The 25,702-nt window shown below is 37.6% G+C and overlaps 1 protein-coding gene and 1 non-coding gene across 2 annotated transcripts; both read right to left on the bottom strand.

The window, feature by feature from the left end:
- Positions 1 to 559: 559 nt before the first annotated feature.
- Positions 560 to 18,002, bottom strand: LOC133798671 (putative cyclin-B3-1). Its single transcript, XM_062237106.1, has 26 exons — positions 17,869 to 18,002; positions 17,724 to 17,781; positions 17,580 to 17,643; positions 16,874 to 16,928; positions 16,718 to 16,766; positions 16,546 to 16,639; positions 16,179 to 16,233; positions 16,022 to 16,070; positions 15,850 to 15,940; positions 15,052 to 15,109; positions 14,423 to 14,468; positions 14,256 to 14,346; positions 14,058 to 14,090; positions 13,904 to 13,952; positions 13,734 to 13,767; positions 13,528 to 13,621; positions 13,213 to 13,261; positions 12,172 to 12,450; positions 11,970 to 12,092; positions 2,697 to 2,786; positions 2,424 to 2,591; positions 2,274 to 2,333; positions 1,832 to 1,930; positions 1,292 to 1,470; positions 1,003 to 1,210; positions 560 to 900 (listed from the first exon to the last, which is right to left on the bottom strand). Exons 1-25 carry the CDS (start codon positions 17,911 to 17,913, stop codon positions 1,075 to 1,077), a joined length of 2,148 nt encoding a protein of 715 aa, XP_062093090.1. The 5' UTR covers positions 17,914 to 18,002; the 3' UTR covers positions 560 to 900; positions 1,003 to 1,074.
- Positions 18,003 to 18,070: 68 nt separating this feature from the next.
- TRNAI-AAU (transfer RNA isoleucine (anticodon AAU)) lies at positions 18,071 to 18,144 on the bottom strand. Its single transcript has one exon. It is a non-coding gene; the product is annotated as a tRNA-Ile (tRNA).
- Positions 18,145 to 25,702: the final 7,558 nt, after the last annotated feature.

Genomic DNA, 25,702 nt, shown 5'->3' with positions numbered 1-25,702 from the left:
TAATGGATTTGATGATGTTTTGATGATGATATTTCTGGATTTTTTTAGAGGATATGTTTTGATGATGATGATATTTCTAGGCAAAGATTTGTTATGGTTTAGATTTTTTTTTTTGGTTAAATCTTGTTTAGTTTTTAATTATTCAATCTTGTTTATTAAAATTACTTTTTAATTAATCTTCTAATTTAAAATCAATTAATATAGTTTTATTTTTTAAATTATCAAATGGCCCAATTAGGTGATGAAAGGTATTATTCTTTCCTTCCGCGTGTTTTTTTTTTTTCAGGTAACAGAGTGTTAGTGACAGAATTGCTCAAATTATAATGTTTGGTATTTAATCTGTTGAAAAAAAATGTAATATATAAATATATAAAATTGAAAAAACATATGGTATTTATGCCGCAAATAACCCTAAGAAAATATATAATTTTCTAACTCTATTTCCCCTTTTAGGCACAAAAATCTAAAGCCCAAAGAGACTCTTAAATTAAGATAATTAATACGTCATTGAAGCTAGTTAGGCATTTTATAAAACTCTAAACCATTTCTTAACAAGATATTGTAATAAATTCAAGTTAATTAAATATATCACATTCCCCATTCATTGCATATTGAATAATGGCAATAAAACAAGCCAAAAGTTCAAAGCAAGTGGTACAATTTGACCCAAGTAATGAATCACAAATTTGTTAGCTCCCCAGAGGTAAAATCAATAATATATATACAAAACACTAGGTTCACACAAACAACGAGTGGTTTGCAAGATACAATGTACTCACACATCTATAAAGCCAAACACAAACACAAACTCAAACAAGAATAGAAGTAGCTGCAGCACCGAACCAAAGGATGGTTTCGTAGGATGTCCAAAGATACAAACGCTCCAATCCAATGTAATCACTTCAAAAGAGAAACATAAACTTCTTAGGTGTACAAGACAGTTACTGAACAAAAGATTCTAATGTAATGAAGACCTTTTTTAGATTTAGTTTGAATGCTTACCTTGCACACAGTTTTCTAACATCATAACACGTTTCAATGACAAATTAAGAGCAAACTTTAGCGTGGACGAAATCAGAGAGGAAGCTTATCCAATGGTTTAAGAGCTGCAGCACCACTCCGTTCGGGTCTCATGTACTTCTCGTATATGACCTGTAACTGTCCAACTCTAGCAGCTCTTTGAAATCGTAACAACATCTCTGAACATTCTCTGCAATTATTAAATTGCCTCGAGTCAAATTTAATGTAAAGTTAACACTTGCAGAACCAAATAAATTGAAAAGACAAATACCTTAATTGTGACACTTCGTAACGTGCATGTTGGCACAGTAATGGAGTCCAATGAGGAGCCATTTTTAAGGTACAACGTGCAACATAGATAGCTGATGCACACAACAATGAGGGCTTGAACATTAACGCTTCGTATTCAACCAGACACAATTCAATGAGGTAGAAGGCCAAGTGTTCAAGCTGGTAGACAACCACCGAACATGATGTTAGTAATTGAGGTATCTGATGTAGACCCTTTTTTATATGAAAAGAGTTGTATAGAAAAAAGATGATTAGTTATCATCTGAATTACAGCCTAATCAGTTTACAAGAAACTGTACCGATCTAAAACATCGTATATTGTATAAACATAATCCTGTTTCAATAGCTCACACTATAGCAATAAATACCTAATCGATACGTGACTTAGAAAGACTATCCAATCCAAGTATAATCAAAATATCAAGAGTTTGTTATATAGCGTACTTTCTGGTTTCTGGTTTATATCATAAGTATATATTAGTAATTAAATGACGAGTAAACTTCAGAAGCTACTGCATACCTTCGCATCAGACTGGGCAGCCTTGAGGAACCTTAGCATGAAGACATATGGAGTCGGTGTATTTAACCGAAACTTTAATTTCTTAAGAATAAGCTTCTCCTAAGAAGAGGGGAAACAAATTATTAGGCAGCTAGAGTATTTCATTTGATTTGATAGAATAAATAATGATTAGTACACAATCTAATGGTGACCAAGTCAACTTTTTTGTTTGAAAACCCAAAAACATTATATAAAAATGAATTCTCCACTTAAGAACTAGTGACGAGAGGACTTTCAGTTTCATCATTTCAAAACCACCTTCAATCAGCAAATGTCTAGTTTCATTCTTGTAATAGATAAAAGATGGCACTACAAGAGCATACAATTCCAAAACAAGTACATACTTCAGAGTTCAAAACATAGATTTTCAATAAGAAAATTCATTTAACATGATAATGCATACCATTTCAAGCATCTGCTCCCTTGTGTATGATTCAGCTGAAATGCTAAGTAAATCTTTTACCTTTATCAAAATAGAAAATAGAAAATCAGAAAAATGGATTTCTAGCAAAGATAAATGTGAAGTGTGAGAAATGGAGAAATAAATATGTACCCTCGGAATCCATTGCCATGAGTCCTCATACTTTGATGCTAGTAGAAGTGCTGTAAGGCCAACCAACTGCATTTCATTCTTCTCTATTGTGACTTGAGAAAGATATCGATCTAACAATGTAATTGTGAGATAAAGTGTTTCTTGCATTAAATCAAATTTAAGGTGTACCTGTTATCATAGAAATTGCAAAGTATTATGAGCAACTAAATCAAATAACAAGACCAGGGGAAGAAAAAGAAAGAAAAAAAACATCCAGAAAGATCAAATTATTACTTCAATTAACCAGTTGATCAATACAGCTCGCATATGAGGAGTAATTTTTATTTGAATTGACATGTAATTTGCGGGAGGTGGATTCTGTGTCTGCAAAAGAAACCTTCTTAGTGACAATGAGGGAAGAAATCAAACATAAACAAATGGCACCAAACTATGAACATAAATTATTCAGCTAAAACTAGCCCATTCAAATGAATACCAACAGCAACTGCAACAACTTATAAACAGTACAACATTGATGGGGAGACTATGAAAAGAAAAGCTTCAGAAGAATCATGATATACTGCAGCAAAAATCACTTGAGATTTAATAAGTTGCAATGTCATTTGAACCAATATATCTACTTCCAATTTAACAATTCTAGCGTATACAATAGTGCATTGGTTACTTGTTTGTAAAGATTTCTGCTCTCTCTGGCCCCCTTCTCTCTCTCTCTTGTATTATTCATTCAATAGAGAGGAATTAGTCAAGTCATTATGAATGTATTCTGTTACTTTCACTCCCTTCATATATTGAAGACAAAAAGCATTGTAAATGGAATACAAAAATTATTTGAAGACAAAAAGCATTCTAAATGCAGGACAGACTCTCTCCCTCTCCCTCTCCCTCTCCCTCTCCCTCTCCCCTTAAATACACATATCCTTAAATACACATATTGTCCAAGCGAAGCTCCGTCTCACTTTCTTCAGCGTCTTCTCCAGTCGCACAAGTCCAAACCCCGTCACTCCACTTCGGCATTGTCTCCAGTCGCTCACCCCCCCCCCCCCCCAGAAGTTCTCAGAAGCTCTCAGTCTCCTCAAGTGCCCAATACCAACCCATCATTGCACCTATCAAGTCCAAACCCACCATCCTTAGTTTTTTCTCAAAACAGTGGGCCTACCCAAATCCAAGCCCAACCTCAGGCCCATAATCAGTCCACCATTGTTTCTATCAAATCTAGGCCCACAATTCCTAATCCATCTTCCTTAAAAACCAAGTTTGTTCTTGACTCTCATAGTATCTTGACTGCACACTCTGGTAATTTTTCTTATACTTTCCAGACACTATGGATAATCAATTCCAGCGCAACTAATCACATGATAGGTTTACCTTACTTGTTTGATTCTTATTATCCCTACTCCACTAAATCTAGTGTCAAAATCGCAAATGGCTCTTACTCTCCTATTGAAGGAATTGGCACTATTACATTGTCTGACAATTTACATCTTAAATCAGTTCTTCATATACCCTCCTTGAAATGCAATTTAATCTTTGTCCATAAGTTAATTGTTGATAATCATTGCCTAGCTAAATTTGTGTTAAATTCTTGTCACTTTCAGGATCTATCATCGAGGGGGACGACTGGCAGTGCTAGGATTCATGACGGACTTTAATTCTTTGATGGACAGCTTCAAATAAAACAACACCCGTCTCTACTTCGTTTAGATTCAAGTTCTATTTCTAATTCCTATGTTTCAAAATGTGATTCTGATTTAACTTCTCGAACAATTATGTTATGTCGCTGTCGACTTAGGCATCCTAAGTTTCTTATATTTAAAACAATTATTTCCATATTTGTTTATTCATAAAAAGGTTGCTGATTTTCAATGTGATATTTGTCAATTTGCCAAACATACACGTGTTTCCTTTCCTCAAGAAATGTATGCACCTTCCCGTCCTTTTTCTCTTAGTCATAGTGGCATTTGGGGTCTCTCAAAGGTCACTACTTCTCATGGTAAGCGTTGGTTTATTACATTCATCGATGATCACACACGTATCACTTGGGTTTATCTGCTTAAACATAAGTCTAAAGCTAGTCAAGTTTTTCAAAACTTCCATCATATGATGCCAACGCAGTTTCAAACATCTATTCGGACACTTCGTACTGACAATAGTGCTGAATATTTCAATACTACTCTTAGTCCCTTTCTCCTTCATCATGGGATTATTCATCAAAGCTCATGTGTGGATACACCACAACAAAATGGGGTGGCTAAGCAGAAAAATTGTCACCTATTAGAAGTTTCCCATACTCTTATGTTTACAATGCATGTTCCAAAATATCTTTGGGGTGAATTTGTCCTCACTGCTACTTATCTCATTAATCGCATTCCCAGTCGACCCCTTTAGTTCAAAACACCATATTCTGTTTTTCAAAATCTATATCCTCATGTGTCCACAAATACTCTATCAGTCAAAGTTTTTTGTTGTACTTCTTTTGTCTACATTCACTCCCAAAATAGGGGTAAATTTGATCCTAAAGCCATTAAGGTTGTGTTTTTGGGTTATTCTCCTACACAAAAAGGCTATCGATGCTATTGTCCTCTCACCAAAAAATCATATACCTCACGTGATGTCCCCTTCTTCGAAAATACTCCTTACTTCACTCCCACCTCGCTTTAGGGGGAGCATCATAATCATCACGAGCAAGAAGCTCAATGGTCATGGGGTCAGAATTACCGCTATTCCCTCCTCTCTCTTGTGAGCCTAAAAACACTCCATTCAATAAAGAGCAACCTTTATATCCCAACATTTCACTTCAGGGAGGGATACTCACAACTGGGATCCCTGTTTACCAATGATAGGACCTGAATTCAGTCCACCCATTTAGTCCAATCCGCCAACTGAGTCTAGTCTGCCAACTGAGTCTAATCCTCCAATTGAGTCTAACTCTGTGCTAAATTTTGAACAAAACACTTCTGAAATGGAAAAGACAGACCGAATAAATGCAGAAAAAGAGTTGTTGGTTTACACTAGACGATGGGACAAACATCAAGTAATACCATTAGCTACGAATCTCGTCTCCCATGATTCTGAACCAGTGATAAATCCCAATGTAAGTGATTCTTTGAGTCCAATTTCATTTGATTCTAATCCTACATCGAGTGTGATAGAATCAGATCTACCCATTGCAAAAAGGAAGGGAGCGAATAATTGTACTTTACATCCTATATCTAAGTATGAGTGCTACAGCAGACTCACACCAAAATTTAAAACCTTTGCTGCCAAAATTGAGGAGACAATTATTTCAAAGAATATTGATGAAGCATTGTCCATTCCTGAGTGGAAGAAAGCGATTGAAGAGGAAATAGGGACGTTCGAAAAAAATGCTACCTGGAAAATAGTTGCTGAGCCAAAAGACAAGCATGTGGTAGGATGCAAGTGGGTATTCACAGTGAAATACAAAGTTGATGGTACTATAGAAAGATACAAGGCGAGACTGGTTGCAAAAGGGTTCGCTCAAACTTACAAGGTGGACTACACAGACATTTGCACAAGTGGCAAAACTAAACACAATAAGAATCCTCCTATCAATAGCTGCTAATCTTGATTGGCCATTGAAGCAACTCGATATTAAGAACGCATTTCTAAACATAAATTTAGAGGAAGAGGTCTATATGAAGATTCCTCCTGGCCTTGAAGGAAAATATGGAAAACAAACATGCACTTAAAGAAATCTCTCTATGGCTTGAAGCAGTCACCACGAGTATGATTTGAGAGGTTCAATCAAGTGATCAAGAAGCATGGGTACAAACAAGGTCAGTCGGATCATACTCTATTCTTCAAACATTCACAAGATGGTAAGCTTGTAATTCTTATTATCTATGTTGATAATATGATTCTAAATAGAAATGACCTTAATGGAATGGAGCTTAAAAAAACTACTAGCCCAAGAATTTGAAGTAAAAGATCTTGGTCAGATGAGATACTTTCTGGGTATGGAGTTTGCAAGAACCAAGCAGGGGATTTTAAACTCTCAACGTAAGTATATTATTGATCTACTCAAAGAGACTGGTATTGTAGCGACCCAAATTTGCTAATAAGGCTTGGAACCTTGATTAGTATGCTTGGAGGGCAATAATTGTTATACTGTGTTAATTTATGTGAAATTTAATGAATATGTGGTTAGAATGCATGTTTAGGTGGAATAAATATGCATGTGGGCCCCGTTTGGTTGTTAGGGGCAAATTGGTAATCTTTTAGTCCGTTGAGGGCATAAATGTAATATATGTGATATAATGGTGATATATTATTTGTGATGCACGTTCCGAGACGGTCCTAGGGAGCCGTTTAGCTTAAAAGTCACAACGGGGTCAAATACCCGACTCGGAAGGAGCCTAGGAGAATTTTGAGAATATTGTTAAGTTATCGAGAATTATTGATTAGCGGTTAGTAATAGTAATAGTTTAGACAAGTCAGGAGTATCGGGATTTCAATTTAGGTACACTTGAGGATTTAGTAAGGTGTGTCGAAGGACTAAACTGCCCTTGGAAAGGTTTGAGGACTTAAACTAGTTTAAGGGGTATTATGGTCATTTTGGGTTGATGGATATGCTCAATTTGAGGGCTGGGACTCTAGAACCATTTAACAAAAAAAGAAGCAAAGGAACTCAATCTCTCTATCGATGCTCTCCCTCCCTCTCTAGGGTGGCTGATTTTGAAGGATTCTAAGCTAGAGCTCAAAGGATTCAAGGCTAGGAATTGGGAGATTGATCTACTAGGCTCAAAGGTGAGTTTTAATCAGTAACTTGATTGAATTCTGCAGAGAAATACTAAGGTTAAAGCTGATGTGTGTGTTTCTGTTTGGTGGATTTTTGGGATGAAGCTTGGCTAAGTCAGTTGGGAAATAAGAGGGATTTGCTTGGAGTTGAACTTGGAGAAGGCTCAGGGGCGAATTTCAACTTGAGGTAAGGGTTTCATGCAACTCTGTTATGTTTTAGCTGAGGTGGTTTAGGTTTCTGGTCTATTGGTTCAAGTTTCATAGAGTTTTAAACCAATTTGTGAATCATGGATTTGATTGTGTGTTTAGACTTGTTGTTGGTGTTTATAAGTTGCTAGATGGTTTATTTGAGGTTTTAAGTTGAATTTGAGGCTTAGGCATGCATTGGGAATGATTTGAGAGTGTTTTGGCTCGGGGAAAATGCAAGGGAAAACCCAGAATTCTGGGTTCGCGAAGGGGCGCCGCGGCCCTGTTCTTCTGCGCCGCGGCGCTAGGTTGCATCAGGGAAGGAGGCCACGCTGGGCGCCGCGGCCCTAGGCCATTTCTGGGCAGGGGAAAATTCATATTTTAGGCTTTTGCCCAGGGGGCTCGGGGGATGCTTTCGCCACCTTGTGTGGGGGTCCGGGAGGTCTCGAGAGCTCGGGATTGGTTCCGGGAGATATTTTTGAATTGGTTAGTAATGGGGATGCTATTTATGTGTTGTGACTAGGTTCTCGGAGAGGCTCGGATTAGAGGACCGTGCTTGAGGGTTCAGTGCTCAGGAAGCTCAGGACTCAGGTAAGAAAACTACTGTTTCCCGTAGAGCATGAGTTGTAGGGCTCGGCCCTGTATGACTGTGTTGTGGGGTTGACCCTTTGATTGAGTTATGTAAGCTTAGCTTGTTGATTAGCTTTATCATATGTGAATGTGTTGATTGTATGGCATGAGGCGAGCACGGTGGAGACCGATAACAGCGCAGGCCGAGAACGGCAGTGGGCCGGGAACGGCAATAGGCACAGAGTGCAAGGCCGAGAACGGCAATGGGCCAGGAACGGCGATAGGCACGTGGAGTGCAAGGCCGAGTGCGGCAAGGGGCCAGGGCCGAAAGCAGCGTTTAGCACGAGGAGTGCGAGTTGCTAGGATAGATCCTAAAGGATACCTGTGATATCCTCACGATATAGACCGTGAATCCAGGGCATGGTAAGGCGCCTGGGACGGCGTGGCCGTATGTGTTTAGCCAGTTGATGACCTGTTTAACTGATAAGTGTTTGATCTGCATATGTTATCTGTTTGCGAGTTTTCTTGCTGGGCTTCGGCTCACGTGTGCTCTGTGGTGCAGGTAAGGGCAAGGAAAAAGTCAATCAACCATGAGTATAGCGAGCGTGAAGCGGCGTGTACATGTTTGGTCAGCCTGACCGCCACAGTCAGGGGCATTTTTGGGAGATGGATGTAAAAAACTGGATTTTGTCGTTTAGTCAACTGTAATTATATTTTGAGTTGTAAATATTTCTAAACTGTATTTTGAGATCCCAAATGTTAAACTTTTATAATTTTCAATGAAATGAGATTATTTTCAAAGATTATGACTTTGATTTTAGCTTAGTCACCCTTTTGTTCTAAGAATCTCATTTAGCGAGTTAATTGTACGATTTAAACTCACTTAGTAACGGCTCTAAGGTAGTAGGGCGTTACAGGTATGCTCTGATGTAAACCAGCAGCAACACCAGTGGAACCCAAGGGGAAGTACAAGAAGAAAGAAAAGGAGAAACCTGTAGACAAAGGGACGTACCAATGACTAGTGGGAAAATCGATCTATTTGTCTCACACCAAACCTGACATTACCTTTGCAATTAGCTTGGTCAGTCAATATATGCACAACCCTTTAGAAGAACACTTGGATGCGGTTTACAAGATATTACGGTATCTAAAGAAGACACCTGGAAAAGGTCTATTGTTCAGAAAAAATGGAGAAAGAGGCATAGAAGCTTTCACTGATGCAGACTGGGCAGGTTCAATTGAGGACAAAAGATCAACATCTAGATATTGTACCAAGGTATGGGGAAACATTGTTACTTGGAGAAACAAGAAACAACCTGTTGTCGCCAGAAGCAGTGCTGAAGCTGAGCTTAGAGCACTTGCTCAAGGAGTATGTGAATTAATCTGGATCAAACGAGTTCTTGAAGAACTACAACTTCAAAGAGCGAATCCTTTGAAACTATACCGCGACAATAAATCAGCTATTAATATAGCACACAATCTGGTTCATCATGATAGAACCAAACATATGGAGGTGGACCGTCATTTCATAAAAGAAAAAATTGAAGAAAATGAACTTTGTGTCGTTTATTTTCCAAGCAAACAACAAGCTCTTGAATTGCCAACAAAAGGATTATCAAAAGAAAGCTTTGATGAGCAAGTGTGCAAGCTGGGCATGTGGGACTTGTATGCACCAGCTTGAGGGAGGGTGTAGAAATAATCTGAATTATTAGTTAGTGTTTTACAGCTAAAGTGTTATTAATGTAAATTAGTTTATACCTAGAATATACCTTTTGTACTCGACCTATTTAAGGCTATTCCTTCATAAATGAAAAATAACAATCAAGAGTATTTTTCTACGCCAGGTACTTACTCTCTAAACCTCCATCTGATGTAGATATTCATTCAGATCTAAATATTCCTATTGCATTGAGAAAGAGAACTACATCTTGCACTCAACACCCTATTTCACAATTTATTTCTTATTCGAAATTGTCATCGCCATTTAAAGCTTTTACCTCTAGTCGATCAGATGTTGTGATCCCCAAAAATATCAGTGAAGCACTTGGTACTCCTCAATGGAAACAACCGTTCTTGAAGAGATGAGAGCACTTGAAGAGAATGGAACTTGGGAATTAGTGAAATTGCCACCAGGAAAGAAGATGATAGGGTGCAAATGGGTGTTTAACGTCAAATACAATGCTAATGGATCTATTGAGAGGTACATAACTCGATTAGTTGCCAAGAGTTTTACTCAAACCTACGGAATTGATTACACAGAAACTTTCGCTCTAGTTGCTAAACTCAACACTGTTAGAGTATTTATCTCGCTTGCGGTTAACCTGGATTGGGAGTTGCATCAGCTTGATGTGAAGAATGCATTTTTGAATGGCGATTTAAAAGAAGTGTATATGAGTCAGCCCCCGGGTTTTGAAAAATCTCCCGATGCAACTAAAGATTGCAGACTAAACAAGCCTCTCTATGGCTTGAAACAATCTCCTCAAGCATGGTTCAACTATTTTTTGAAAATAGTCAAGGGACTTGGATACACGCAAGGTCAGACTGGTCATACTTTATTTATTAAACACTCTGGGAAGGGAAAAATATCGGTGTTAATTGTGTATGTTGATGACATAATTGTCACTGGTAACAACACAGAAGAGATGAATTTGATCAAAAAAATGTTGGCAAAAGAGTTCAAAGTCAAGAATCTTGGTACACTTGGGTATTTTCTAGGGGTGGAATTTGCCAGAAGCAAGAAGGGTATTTCTATGTCCCAAAGAAAATATACTCTTGATCTTCTAAAGGAGACAGGTATGCATGGAAGCAAGCCAAGCAAAACTCCAATTGAGCTTGGAAACAAAACGAAGATGTTTGAAGGAAATTCAGTTGACAAAGGAAGGTACCAACAGCTAGTAGGAAAGCTAATCTACCTCTCACACACCAGACCAAATATCGCCTTCACAGTAAGTCTTGTAAGTCAATATATGCATGATCCGTGTCAAGGACATCTCAATGCAGTATATAGAATTCTGAGGTTTCTTAAGCAAACTCCATGGAAACGCCTTTTCTTCCAAAAGACAACTGAAAGAAAAGTTGAACTGTTCACAGATGCAGACTGGGTTGGGTCAGTTGATGATCAAAAGTCTACATCTGGGTATTGTACAGTGGTATGGGGCAATGTGGTAACATGGCGAAGTAAGAAGCAAGTAGTGATTGCTAGAAGCAGTACGATAAACAGAATAGAGTCATAGCCCATGGAGTGTGTGAAGCAATATGGATCAAACGCCTATTAGAGGAGTTGAAGATTGAGTATGAAACCCCTATTCAGCTTTATTGTGATAATAACCAGTCTACTATTAATATTGCCCAAAACTAAACACGTTGAAGTGGATCGTCACTTTATTAAGGAGAAGATTGATGGAGAAATTATTAGCGTTAAATATATCCAAACAGATCATCAACTGGCTGATATTCTCACAAAAGGGTTATTAGAACGAGTATTTGATTTCCTAGTAAACAAGCTTAAACTCATCAATATCTATAGTCCAGCTTGAGGAGGAGTGTTGACAAATAATAGGAAATCAAATCCTATGATTTGATTATAGCTATTATTTCTTAGTTTCCTTATTTATAAGATTTGTATTTAATTGTGTTTGTTGTATTTTATTCTGTAATTTATGGTATGAGTTGTATAAACCCTATAAATATACCTACGGTATAGATGAAAAATATACTGAAATAATAAAGATTATTTCTTCCATACCATATTCTTTATCTAGTATGTCTTTGTGAATTGTAACTAAATAACAAGCAACTAATTAAACCATGTAATGCTAAATAACTTTCAGTGTCAATAATGTAGCAAAACAATGCTGCAAAAAAAATGTAGCAAAACAGGAAAATGCCCACTTCTTCCATAAGAGGAAGAGTTAACTCTTATCTAGCATTAGAGCAAACAAAAAGGTAGAAAAAATAAGGTAAAAACAACATAGAAGATAATAGTTAAGAAAGAAAAAAAAGTAGAGTTCCAAAAAGTGAGATAAAATCCATCACCTCAGTAACCCAATAATACTGATATATGTCATCAACATAGTCAACAACTTCTAGTTGATTTCTCTCATCATCCATGTCTGGCAACTTTTCTTGCTTAAGAACATCATGATGTTCTTCTAGTAGCTGGTTTCAGTTCAAAATTAAACACGTTAAATGATATTTGAACCGAATAAAAGAACCAATATAAAGCAATAGTCTCAACCTTTGATCCTTCCATTAACAAAGATGTGTAGGATTTCCTTCGACGTGAACTTTTTTTAGTAATAATAATATCGGATGTACTTGGTTTGCAATCACCATCAGATGGAAGCTGTACGTTGATGGATTCTTGTGTGATATTTTCAGGAAGAGAAGAAGCCGCACCCTCCATGTTCTTTGATACAGTTGTAGTGACCATTGCATTTTTTTCTGAATCCCTTGTGAGGTTGGGTATTGTATTCGTTTTGGCATCAGAAGTCTTTACAGCAGTCTTCACAATTGGCTGGATCATAATGAGTGCATAACAATTCATATGGTTGAACATGGTTGTAACCCATAACACAACAAAATTTGGGCCAAAACCAATAATACTTTAGCTTAACAGTTCAAAGCGGCAACACCACAGAAAAAATTTAAAAGTAAAAATGGCGCACAACAAAACATTCATCTAGAAAAAGATTAATTAATATACAGTCTACAAGACAGCTAACTGAAAAGGGAAAGCAACAGCATAGTCCCTAGAGCTAGGTGAATGTATGAGCTTAGCAATGAGGAGTTTATGTATCAACAGCCATATGACAATTCTGTTGGAATTTAAAGGAACCCATCCATATATGCAATGAAAAAGATTGTGATATTTATGCAATAAACATGTCAAGCCATGTATTTATAATAATAGTAATAGTAATGCTAAAGAAAATAGCAAAAATAATAATAATTGAGATAAGCTGCAAGTCTTTGAAGCAGAAAAGAAATTATCCATTTGTGAAATGAACAATATGTGATATTTATACTTATGGCTATAACTTGTTCTTAACATTGTTCTCTTTTAACAATTATAATGATCTGAAAATATTTGAGAAAAGCATCTCTGCAAGTCAACCGACACGATGTAGACAAAGTGACTAAAAGAAAGTAGCAATTGGTGTTAGTTTGGCATCCAAAACAAATAACTTCAAAACCTACACAAACTGGAGCACAAAAGGATAGATGGTAATTGAAAAGAAAAGAAAAGAAAAATATAAATTGTAAAAAGAACCCATACCCTAAAAGAATTTCTCGACAATGTACGAGAATCCATAGTTCTTTGACCCCTGTGATTATAAACAACATTCATACTATTTAGATATAGCATTCATGATTGCCTGTGTGCTCACATACTTTTAAAGTTGATAAATTTAATATTAAAAAAATTAGCCTCTACAGACTTTCTTGATAATCTATTCAATAAACTGACATGCAAGAATTTGAATCGACTGGGCAGAACTATAGTGACATTGTTAAACATTACTCGCAGAAACATCAGCAAAACTTTGCTGCATTTTAAGTGGCAACCAAATGAAAAATCATTATTACTCACATTATTATGAAGCCATCACTCACTCGATTCTTCCAATGATGGGTCCTAGAATTGCTTAGTCGGGGCACTATTTTCCTACCAACTTTGAACTTAACTGAAACCAAGAATAAATTCAAATTCCATCATGGGAAGGAGAATCCTAAGTAATACACTTGTGAGAATCTTCCAAACCACAATGCATATTGGTTTTTTATCAAGACACTCACTTTCATTTATTTTTCCAGAACTTCCAGAATTTTCCTACAAAAGGATGAAGATAAAATATAAAAGTTTTGAGGGAAAAAATAAAACAGAAACAAGAACTCCAACTGAAGATTACAAAATATTATGAAAAATAAAATATATTTCACTCTCTATGATGTAATGTGAGAATAACCTCGAGGATATCCGTTTGGTCCTCCCTCTTTGAAACAGAAAAAGACTTCCTTCAAGGTAAAAGAGACAAAAATATAAAAAAAGAATTCATTGAATAACTGATGCATATTTTATTCAAAACACATCAAACCACCCAAAAAAATCAAAATGCAGACCTTGTTGGTATGAGTGAAGTCCTTGTTGTCCTCCTGAAACATTAAGTACAGCGATTATAAGAACTATTGTGTAAAAAGTATGAACCGCCCATATATTCTTACATGCTAGTCTTTAATTTGAGGAAAACTGAAATCTGCATTACAATATCTACTATTTGATTAATAAAGTAGCAGGTTCCATAGAAAATTTGGACAGACCTGCCATTTGTATCAACAAGAGAACCATGAGCCTGCCCTGTGACTTTGATCCTTTGATAACCTGAGGGAACCTTCAAATCTTTAACAAGCACTGTTTATAGAAGCAAGTTAGAACCTAAACATTTTTATCAACTTCTGGTCATAAATTTCTAAATGAATAAAACCACCTTTCTTTGAAGTATGATAACCGGAACCACCTTGACTAAGACCTCCCTGCATATTTATCCTAGTTAGAGAAATGTGACAGAAGAAACTTTCAAAGACCACTAAGTCAAATAAAAAATATAGTCTGCTATTTCACAGTTCAAGGCAATTGATGACAGATGATTAGAATTGTGAATCTGGTCATTATAAGCTTTTCTAAATAAATTAATTTCTTTGGTTTATATAAAAATATATTTATTCATATATATATATATATATTTATAAATATATAATAGCATTGCTGCCATGCAAATTTATGGTTTTCCAAAAAGTGAAAAATCTGATACATACTTCTCAAAGTTATCATGTCCAGCCTCTCACCAGAAACTTGACTTTCCCAACCTTTCCTTCTAGTTAACATAGTAAGAGAATATTTGATATAACTTTTCCACTCACCTTTTTGTATGCACTTACCATTATTATTTTAACTAAGCACATGAAATAAATAAGTTCTTTTCTAGCTGAAGCTCATTCAAATGGACACTTAACAGGAAACAGCTGAACCAGAAGGTCAATGTACCAGTTTCTGTGCTCATTTTGTATCAACAAAATATATTGTCCATAACTGAAATGTTGAAGTACAGATTTATACCTGAAATGATTTCCTTGATGATATATTTACAGTCCTAGAGCCCACACTAGCTGATACACTAAAGATACGAAAACCAGGGGAGATTCAAACACTAACAAAGATATTATTTAACACTGTAGAAATAAATAAAAACCAACTGCTCAAGGTGAATTGCTGAAACTAGATCAGATTATACAGATTACAGAAAACACAATGTCACAATTGAAGGCATACGGATAAAGTGTTTCATCTTGTTATCTTTAAGGGATCATCAAGATGCTTATTCATTTAGATCAAGAAACAAAATTTCTATATAACTGAAAAAATATGTAGAGATATAAACCAAGAAATTGTACTCTCCTGCAGCCACTAATTAGGAAAATTATCCCCATCACCCATTAAACTTCAAATTTGTATTTGCATACAAAGTGAAGCACCCAAGCCCTCAAACAAACATATAACCACATGTACAAAGGTGGGGGGACGATACGTCATTGTAACTAACCATTCAATCAAGCAAAAATAATGTCCATTTTAAAGGCCATTAAATAAATAGAACTAATTCAGTCGAAGTTATACAAAAATCTTTTCCAAGATATAATATTGTATATTTATTCAATAAATATCTGCAAATACATAGCCATGCATGTCATATGCATAATGCATCCAAGTAAAATGAGTACATTATATGTATATATGCTACTTATTTACTTATATATATATACATACATGTGTGTGCAGTACACACGCATACAGGGTGAAACATTACGTCAAAATGAAATTAGAAGAAAAAAACTAAATAAATGGAGTGATACTTACGACGGTTTGGAACTATTGCTCAATAGATTCCTTGAAGATGTGCTGTTAACATTGCTGACATCTGCCGATGGTCTTCCAAAGTTTGATTTTGCTAGAAAAGGAAAGTAGTTCACACATAAAATTCTTAAAAAAGTAGTCTAAGTTTCAAATACAAGTATAGTCTAGGCCGTACCAGAAGTATCATTTTTTCCTTTGCGTGTCTCCATACTTTTCAAAACAACCTTAGTAGAAAGAATACAGTTACACAAGGAGAAACCATGGCTACTTTAAATCAAAGCACAGCTTCTTCAGAATGCAACAAATTTAGACAAACAGCAAGATAGCAATACCTTTTGAGAACTTGTAGAGGCAAAAGTAGACCCTTTGGTAGCTGGCATAAATTTCCTTTGCCAAGAAAAGCAGAGGAAAATGGGGAATATAGTGAGGTAAATAATCACACAAGATATTAAGTATCGGTTTCATTAAGAATAAGATCTATAGTAAAAAAAAATATACTGAATATAATAATATATGCAAATACATAGTTATACATGTCATGTGTCCAGTTATAAATAAGTACATTATATTACCGTAATATCATTTCATAAACATAGTATACTTCTGATATATACATGTGTGTGCGTAGGTGTACAGGGTGGAGCATTATGATGAAATGAAATTAGAAGAAAGAAACTAACGAAATTGAGTGATACTTACGAGGGTTTGGAGCTAATGCGCACTAGATTCCTTGAAGATATGCTGCTAATATTGCTGACATCCGCCAATGGTCTTCTTCTTAAATTTGATTTTGCTAGAAAAGGAAAGTAGTTCAAAAAAGTTCTGAAAAGAATAGTTAAAATTTCAAACACAAGTCTAGTCTAGGCCATACCAGAACTATCATTTTTCCCTTTGCTCGTCTCCAAACTTTTCGAAACAGCCTTAGTAGAATACAGTCAGACAAAGAGAAACCATGGCTAGTTTAATAAATCAAACCACAACTTCTACGGATCAACAATTTAGATGAACAAGAGCAAGATAGTAATACCTTTCGAGAACTTGTACTGGCCAAAGTAGACCCTTTTGTAACTGGCATAGATTTCCTTTTACCAAACAAGCAGAGGAAAAATGAGTTAAGAAAATATTGAGGTAAATAATCATAATAGATATTAAGTATCAGTTTTCTTGAGCATTGCATAAGATATATAGTACAAAATATATAATTAATTTCGAAATGTGTAAGAATTTATTACGTATGCTACCCAATAAAATATATATTTATTTATTTAACTGGGTTTCATGAACCACTATGCCTCAACTCAGGGGTTTATGGAAATATTAAAGAAAATATAGTTTATATATCCTAGCATGTCTAAGCTACATTGCTTCTACTCAGGTTCATACAAGATGTAAGGTAGGAGTTTCTTTTAGCGTAAGAACTATACAAAACAAAAGCGAATTCAATTCCAAATGTAATAGATTGTAGTAATGAATACAAGATATGAATATTTTTAAAATAATTATGAATGCTTATGCCCAATAAAGGGTTTCATGAGCTACTATGCTTCAACTTAGGAATTAACCATTTCAATTTATTCTTATATATTGTGAAATGTTATAACATCAAGTCCAACATTATATGTATATATACATTCTCTCTTGACCATATTTTCTTCAAAATTAACCATGCTGACATTCAATAACATAAATTCTAACGCAGAACTACTGAATTCTAATATTAAAACTACGATTACCTAGTACGAGAATCAATCTCAGAAAATTCATTTTCCGAATAGACCTTAAAATTTCTTGTACCGGCTGCCAATTAAAAAGAAAAAAAAATCATTGACAAATAAATAAAATAAATTTTTTCCAATTAATACGTATAGATCTCTTACTGCTTCTGCGAATTCGGTTATCTCTGCCCAGTCCGCTCGGAACAATGACGACTTTTGCCTTTGATTTCAATCAAAAAAGAAATTTCGTAAATTTCAAAAAAAAAAAATGAAGAATGAAAGAAACATCGAAGCTAGTTTCAGATACCTTATCAATCTCCATAGTTTTCTTTTTCAGTAGATTCTGCTTCATACTTGGAGGGGTTTCGTTAGTTGTGATTTTCTGTCTGAATTTTTTTAAAAGAGCCGGTCGTATTCCTTTTCGTCTTTTGAAACGGGATACGTTTTTACCGTAATACCCCTCTTTTGAAAATTGAAAATAAATAAAGTTTTACAAAAAGATTAATAAATGGCCCATGCAGGTCTCGAACCTGCGACCTTCGCGTTATTAGCACGACGCTCTAACCAGCTGAGCTAATAGGCCAATTTGATATTTGCCTCATGCATAATTGTCTTATTGATTTGATACTTTCAAAAAACAAATTAAATAATGAAAATGAATTAGAGTTCGTCCTACAAAGTGATTTTGGTCTGACTTGAATACATTTTCACTGTTATGTTTGAAATGACACAAAAATTACATAAAATTTAAAACTTTGTGTTTATGTTTTATTTTAGGGAAATTGTATGGTTTGGTATGTTTTATTTTAGGGAAATTTATAGTTAAAATACCCAAATTTTCATTTCACTGACACTTAATATCAAAAAAAAAGATTACAATTAAAGTACCCAAACGTTAGATTTCTTTGTATTCCATAAGAGTAACTCTAATGGTGGTTACCGCTTAACATGTCCAAATCATCCCAAAATATAATTTTTTATTTTATCTCTCATCCACATCACTTTTGGCAACTTTTTTCATAAAAATGCTTCAATACTAAGGGCTTGATTGGTTCAGCGTTAAAAAACAATGTATTTGGATAGTTAAATTGATTTGAAAATACTCATTTTGAAAATAATATTTTCGCTTTTCAAAATTTTGATTGGTTAGTCATTTTATATTTAAAATGATGTGGATCCTTCTGAATTCTAAGAAAATTATAGGAAATGATAAAATATCGTTTTCAATTTTTATGTGTAAAATCATACTCATTTTTCAAAACTTGTTTTGGATTTGTTTTTTAAAATAACCTACCAATCAAGGATTATGTGAGATTTTTATATTTTAAGGATTCAAAAACATAAAATTGTATTTGAATGACAAACCAATCAGCCCCTAAGCCACCCCAAAAGTTGTCAACTATGGCCCCATATATTATTATTTAATATATTATTTTGTAATTATAAATATTGTCACACTAAATTTTTTAAATCCATATATTAATATAAATAAATATTACATCAAATTTAAATTAGACGAAATTTAAAGGAGCTTATAAAATGACATAATCATAATTAATCAATCTAACATAATTAAAAAAATGTTAATTAAAATGATTTCCAAATTTTGACCATATGTGCTCTACCAAGTCCGCCTAAAGATTGCGATGAATGTTTCTATCACGAATTTCATCATTTCTTTGAAGCATTGTCGGGAAGTCAGAAATAGGTCCATGCAATACTTCAACCATTAGGGTGTTGGCGGGGCCGTCATCATAATTAAAATCAAACAAACTCTCATATGCATCTCTTTCATCCTCGACAATAATGTTGTGCAATATTATGCATGCATACATAATATATTTAAGAACATCTCTTTGCCAAAAACGTGCTGGTCCTCGTACAATAGCAAAACGAGATTGAAGTACTTCGAATGCTCGCTCAACATCTTTGCGTACCGCTTCTTGGCATCGGGCAAATAATTTTCTTTTCTCTCCTTGAGGCAGTGGGATAGTTTTAACAAATGTACCCCACTCTGGATAGATACCATCTACTAGATAATACCCCTTGTTGTATTGTGTGCCATTTATCGTAAACTCAACTCTCGGAGCTTGCCCTTGTAAGATATCAGTGAATATTGGGGATTGATTTAATACGTTGAGATCATTATTGGATCCTGGAACACCAAAAAATGCATGCCATATCCAAAGATCTTGATAGGGCCAGAGGAAGAATAGGGCCGGGTAGCCTCCCCGAAGCCCTAGATGCCCAGGGAGGGATGAGCCAAATCCACCGAGCAGGGGCAGCATCCTTCTGCTAACAGAAGGCACAACGAGTCAGGCTCTATGGTCAAGGGACCCTCACGACATAATAATGCGCGGGGACCCACCGACCAACACAGGCCTCCCCCCAATGCTCGGGAGATGCCAGCCAGAGGAGGAAACAGCGTGACCAGCCGGTCACCCCATAGTCGGTCGCAGTTTAAGGATGGCCATGACTATAAGGAGACCGATTCCGACAGGAGGAATGCTGGTCGAGGGCGTGAGGAAAGAGGTGGAGACAGAAACCCCCCCACCGAGAGAAAATAGGCCTATGAGCCATAACGCTGGGAGGCAGCCCAGACAGCATAACGTCTTTGATTGGCTGGGCGCTAGCGAACAAAGGCGCAGAGATGATGACCCGAGGGACATGCTCAACGACAAGCGTGAGAGGAACGATGAGTACGCTCCTCTGGCACCAGTTGCCCCAGCAATCCCAAACGTTGTTCAGGCTCAAATTGATGCACTGAATCAAGCTGTCCAGTAGCTGGTGGGAAACCGGACATCCCACATCGAGTATGATTGGAGGAGAGGTACTCCATTCGTACAGAGGATTTCTGTGGCAGAAACCCCCAGCCCAGCAAGTTCAAGATGCCAGTGTTGCCGAACTTCGATGGGTACGGGGACCCAGTATCTAATGTAAACAAGTTTGAGATATCGATGGATATTCAGAAGGTGTTGGACGATGCCCGCTACAGAATCTTTCCCACCACCCTATCTAACACCGCGCATGAGTGGTTCTTTAAATTCCCTCCTGCTAGTATAGTATCATGGGAAATGTTTGTAAAGGAATTTTACGAACAATTCTACGTTGGTCGCATACACCCCACTGAGGCCAACCAGCTGGTCGAGATACGATAGAAGGATGGAGAGCCCTTGAAGGAATACGTTCATCATTTTATGCGAGCGGCTGCTGGAGCTAAAACAATGGGTGACGAGGGAAAAATGATGGCCTTAACTGTTGGGGTTAGGCGCCATTCTCCCCTCTGGAACAGCCTAAGAAAGAATGGGGTAAAAAGTACCTAGGAGTTTCTTGATCGAGCTGATCGATACATCAAGCTTGAGGACGCGATTGTCAACGAGGGGAAATCGCCTACGAAAGACAAGGGACTAAAGGAAGATCCCGCCAAAGCCACCAACGGGTCGGATAAACCCAATGGCAACGGCAAAGGCAACGGGAACAGAAATGGTAAGAATGGTGGAAAAGGGGCAAAAAATGAGCCATCAACGTCTGAAAATAAACGCCCCAAAGGCAATAGATACGAGCCGAGGTTCACCAACTATACGACTCTTGTCGAAAGTAGAGCAGAGGTCTACTAGGCGACCAATGCCAATGTCCCTTATAAGTGACCAACACCTCCAAGAGAGACACAATAAAATTCTGTCGTTTTCACAATGACTACGGAAATGACACCAATGAGGGTAACTAGTTGAAGGACGAGATTGAGTTCCTTATCAGACAAGGACACCTAAGGAGGTATGTACGACCCGCATGAGGGTCTCAGCGTGAGGCTCAAGGAGGCAACGAGCAGGTGCCTGCACGCCAACGCTCACCACCTTTACAGCCAGCTCCTGTGGTAGGTACGTTACTCACCATCTGTGGTGGCCCACACCTTGCAGGAGATAGTGGGAAGGCAAGGGAGCGATATGCTCGGACCTTACGCCATGACCAGGACATTGAGATGATGAGTGTGGAGGATTGAGGACCTAAAAAAGCTCGAACAGAGGAAGAGTTTATTACATTCTCTGAAGACGATGCTCAGCACGTACGATTCCCACACTCGGATCCGCTGGTCGTTGACATCCAGATTGCCAACATGATGGTTAAGAGGGTGTTGGTTGACACAGGGAGCTCAGTCAACATATTGTATAAGTCTTCACTGGAGAGAATGAAGTTGTCCGTCAAGGACCTAGAGCCGTGCAACCAAACCATATATAGTTTTTCTGGCGAAGGGCTCGCGCCGACAGGGTCGATTAGGCTCCCAGTTACAGCGAGAACTGCGCCTGCAAACAGGGCATTACTCACTACTTTCATAGTATTTGATTGTCCTTCTGCATATAATGTTATAATTTGGAGGCCTATTCTGGTCAACCTACGAGTTGTAACCTCGGTTTGGCACCTTGGCATGACATTCCCAACTGACGCAGGGGTAGGATGTGTATCGGGGAACCAACGAGAAGTGAGGGAGTGCTACAACGCCTCGATATCTAAAGCAAAGAAAGGTGGATTGAGGGAAACCGCCGGAAAAGAGTTGCAAACGGCCAATGAAGTGCAAGCCCAATCAGGTGATTGTGTCACCAAATAGGGTGTTGCCCAAAGAGAGGATAGAGATTTGGATCCTCGCTTTGGGGATTGTGATGAAGAAGTAGGACCCATCGAGGACCTCGAAGAGGTCTAACTCAATGAAGTAGATCTGACCAGGGTTGTGAAAGTCGGTAAAAACTTAGAGACAACAACAAAACAAAAACTGGTGGAATCTTTAAAGAAGAACCAGGAAGTCTTTGCTTGGTCGCATAAAGACATGGTTGGGATAGACCCGCCAATTATCAGCCATGTCCTGAACATAGACAAAAAAATTCCACCAGTACAATAGAAAAGAAGGCTGCTCGACAAAGACAGGTCAATAGCTCTAAAGGAAGAGGTCGAGAAGTTAAAGGAGAACGAATTTATCAAGGTGAACGAATTTATCAAGGTAGCTTTTTATCCATTGTGGGTCTCTAATCCCGTACTAGTACCCAAGCCGAATGGCAAGTGGAGAATGTGCGTGGATTTTACAGACCTTAATAAAGCCCGCCCTAAAGATTGTTTCCCACTCCCTAGAATTGACCAGCTGGTCGATGCCACTGCAAGACACGAGATCCTGTCATTCATGGATGCATACTCCGGGTACAATCAGATCAGTATGCATCCACGTGATGAGGATCACACTAGCTTTTGGACCGATACATGACTTTACTGTTACAAGATTATGCCCTTCAGTTTGAAAAATGCTGGTGCGACTTACCAGCGACTAGTTAATCACATGTTCAAGGAGCTGATCGGTACAAACATGGAAGTATATGTTGATGACATGCTGGTTAAGTCGAAGAAGGCAAAAGGACACATAGAAGACTTGCAAGAATGCTTCAACATCTTGAATATATATTAGATGAAGCTAAACCCCCTCAAGTGTTCCTTCGGAGTTGGATCAAGGAAATTCTTGGAATTTATAGTAAACTCACGAGGAATTGAAGCTAATCCCGAGAAGATCAAGGCCCTAATCGATATGAAATCACCAGCATGAATCAAAGATGTTCAAAGTTTAACTGGAAGGATTGCTGCTCTAAGTAGATTTATCTCCAAATCGACGGACAAGTGCGTCCCATTTTTCAATCTACTTAGAGGCAACAAGAAGTTCGAATGGACGGAAAAGTGTGAAGAGGCTTTTCAAGCTTTAAAGACGCACATGTCGCAGCCACCGATTCTATCGAAGCCAGTTGATAAAGAAACCATGTTCATCTACTTGGCGATCACAGAATATGCTGCTAGTGCTGATCTAGTAAGAGAGGAGGAGAATGTACAAAAGGTCGTGTATTATGTAAGCAAAAGGTTAATAGGAGTAGAACTGCGATATCCTCCTATTGAAAAGTTAGCCTACTGCTTGACTTTAGCCTCCAGAAAGTTGCGCCTGTACTTCCAAGCTCACCTAATCACAGTTTTAACCGACTAGCCTCTATGGCAAGTTCTGCAGAAGCCAGAAGCCGCAGGCCGATTATTAAAATGGGCGGTGGAACTTGAGCAGTTTGATATCTCTTACTTACCACGAGCAGTAGTAAAAGGACAAGCGCTGGACAACTTCGTTGCAGAGCTCACTGGGCTTCCAGATAGCAATCAAATAGAAGTGCCTGAACCTCAAAGCCGAGCTCCCTCATGGAAGTTGTTCACGGACGGTTCTTCTAATGAGCATCATGCTGGAGCCGGAGTGATTTTGATAACGCCGGAAGGACATCGATTTCACTACGCGATTAGATTCAACTTCACGATTCTAACAACGAAGCCGAGTATGAAGCTTTGCTCGCAGGTTTACGGTTAGCCAGAGACATGCACATAAAATTGCTTGAAATATACAGTGACTCCCAGTAGGTGGTTAATCAAATTACTAGGGAATATCAAGCTTGAGGTCTAAAGATGGTTTCCTACTTGAATAAAGCAAAATATTTGTTGGCCCAATTTGAAAGCTATACTCTTCAGCAAGTACCTCGTGATCAGAACTCAAACGCTGATGCTTTGGCCAAATTAGCTAGTGCAAAGGATGTTGACACCCTGAATATTGTACCTGTTGAACGGATGTCTGCACCAAGCATCCAAGTGGAAGAAACCTCTCTGGTGATTCAGGCGGTAGATACATGGATGGCACCCTTCATTGAGTACTTGACGCATGGTGTGTTGCCTACGGACAAAAACAAAGCGAGGACTCTTCAGCGACAGGTTGCTAGGTTCATCCTGGTGGACAGAATTATGTAACGAAAAGGATACTCTATGCTGCTCCTCAGGTGTATTTCAAAAGAAAAGGCTAAAGAATTAATGTGAGAGGTCCATGAAGGTTTCCGCGGAGATCACACTAGGGGGCAGAGTTTATCAAAGAAAGTCCTAAGGCAAGGGTACTTCTGGCCAACAATGAATGAAGATTCGATGGAATATGTGCGAAAGTGCGATAAGTGCCAAAGATTCTCCAAAATTCCACGAGCAGCCCCTAATAAGCTAAAGCAAATGCAAAGTCCATGGTCATTCACAATATAGGGTATAGACCTAATTGGATCTTTTCCCACAAGGAAAGGTGGCGTCAAATACGTCGTGGTGGCTGTTGATTACTTCACAAAATGGGTCGAGGCTGAGCCACTTGCAACCATAACGACCAAGAAGGTGCTAGATTTTATGGTTAAGAATATTGTGTGTCGCTATGGATTGCCAAGAAAAATTTTCTCAAACAACGGCACGCAGTTTGATAATGATCTGTTCACTGATTTTTGTGAGAGACATGGAATTATCAAAAGCTTTTTTTTAGTTGCTCACCCTCCCGCAAATGGACAAGTCGAGGCAGTCAATAAAACGCTAAAACATACTCTGAAGAAAAGGCTTGAAGAAGCAAAGGGGGCATGGCTGGAGCAATTACCTGAAGTCCTCTGGTCGTACAGAACATCCCATCGAACAACAACAGGCCATACTCCATTCTCCTTGGCCTATGGATATGAAGCTATGCTGCCTGTTGAATTAGATCCACCATCGCATTGGAGGATGACCTACGATCAAGGCTCTAATAGCCAATTATTAATGGAATCTTTGGATTTGGTCAATGAAAAGCGCGAGCAAGCCCGACTCCGAATAGCAGCTTACCAGCAAAAGGTCGCTCGGTATTTCAATTCTAAAGAGATCTAGTACTCAGGAGATTTTTCCTCAACACCCGCGATCAGGCCACTGGAGTACTTGGACCTAACTGGGAAGGACCGTACCAAGTTGAAGAATTCCTCCATCCAGGCACTTACAAACTTGCTCGCTTAAATGGAGATCTTATTCCTCGTTATTGGAATGGAGAAAACCTGAGCAAGTACTATCAATAAACAATTCTTCTTAAAGAATTGGCTTGTATTAATTTTACTTTTTACAAGTTTATGAACAAGGGTTAGTCATTTTTGTGACTGATCGCTTATAAGTGTAAGATCATTTTATTGATCACTCGTACAGACACGATTATCCATCTATTACGAGAAATAAAAGAAACTGTGCGCAGCCAGTCGATGTTGCCAAACTATTGTATTTATTACAAGTATTTTCTCATTACGTGTATTGTTTTGCTATATTATCGT

The sequence above is a fragment of the Humulus lupulus genome, chromosome 8 (genome assembly GCF_963169125.1).
Source record: "Humulus lupulus chromosome 8, drHumLupu1.1, whole genome shotgun sequence".
Lineage (NCBI taxonomy): Eukaryota > Viridiplantae > Streptophyta > Magnoliopsida > Rosales > Cannabaceae > Humulus > Humulus lupulus.
Note: the sequence above shows the minus strand (reverse complement) of the source record. Positions and strands in the feature narration are given on the sequence as shown.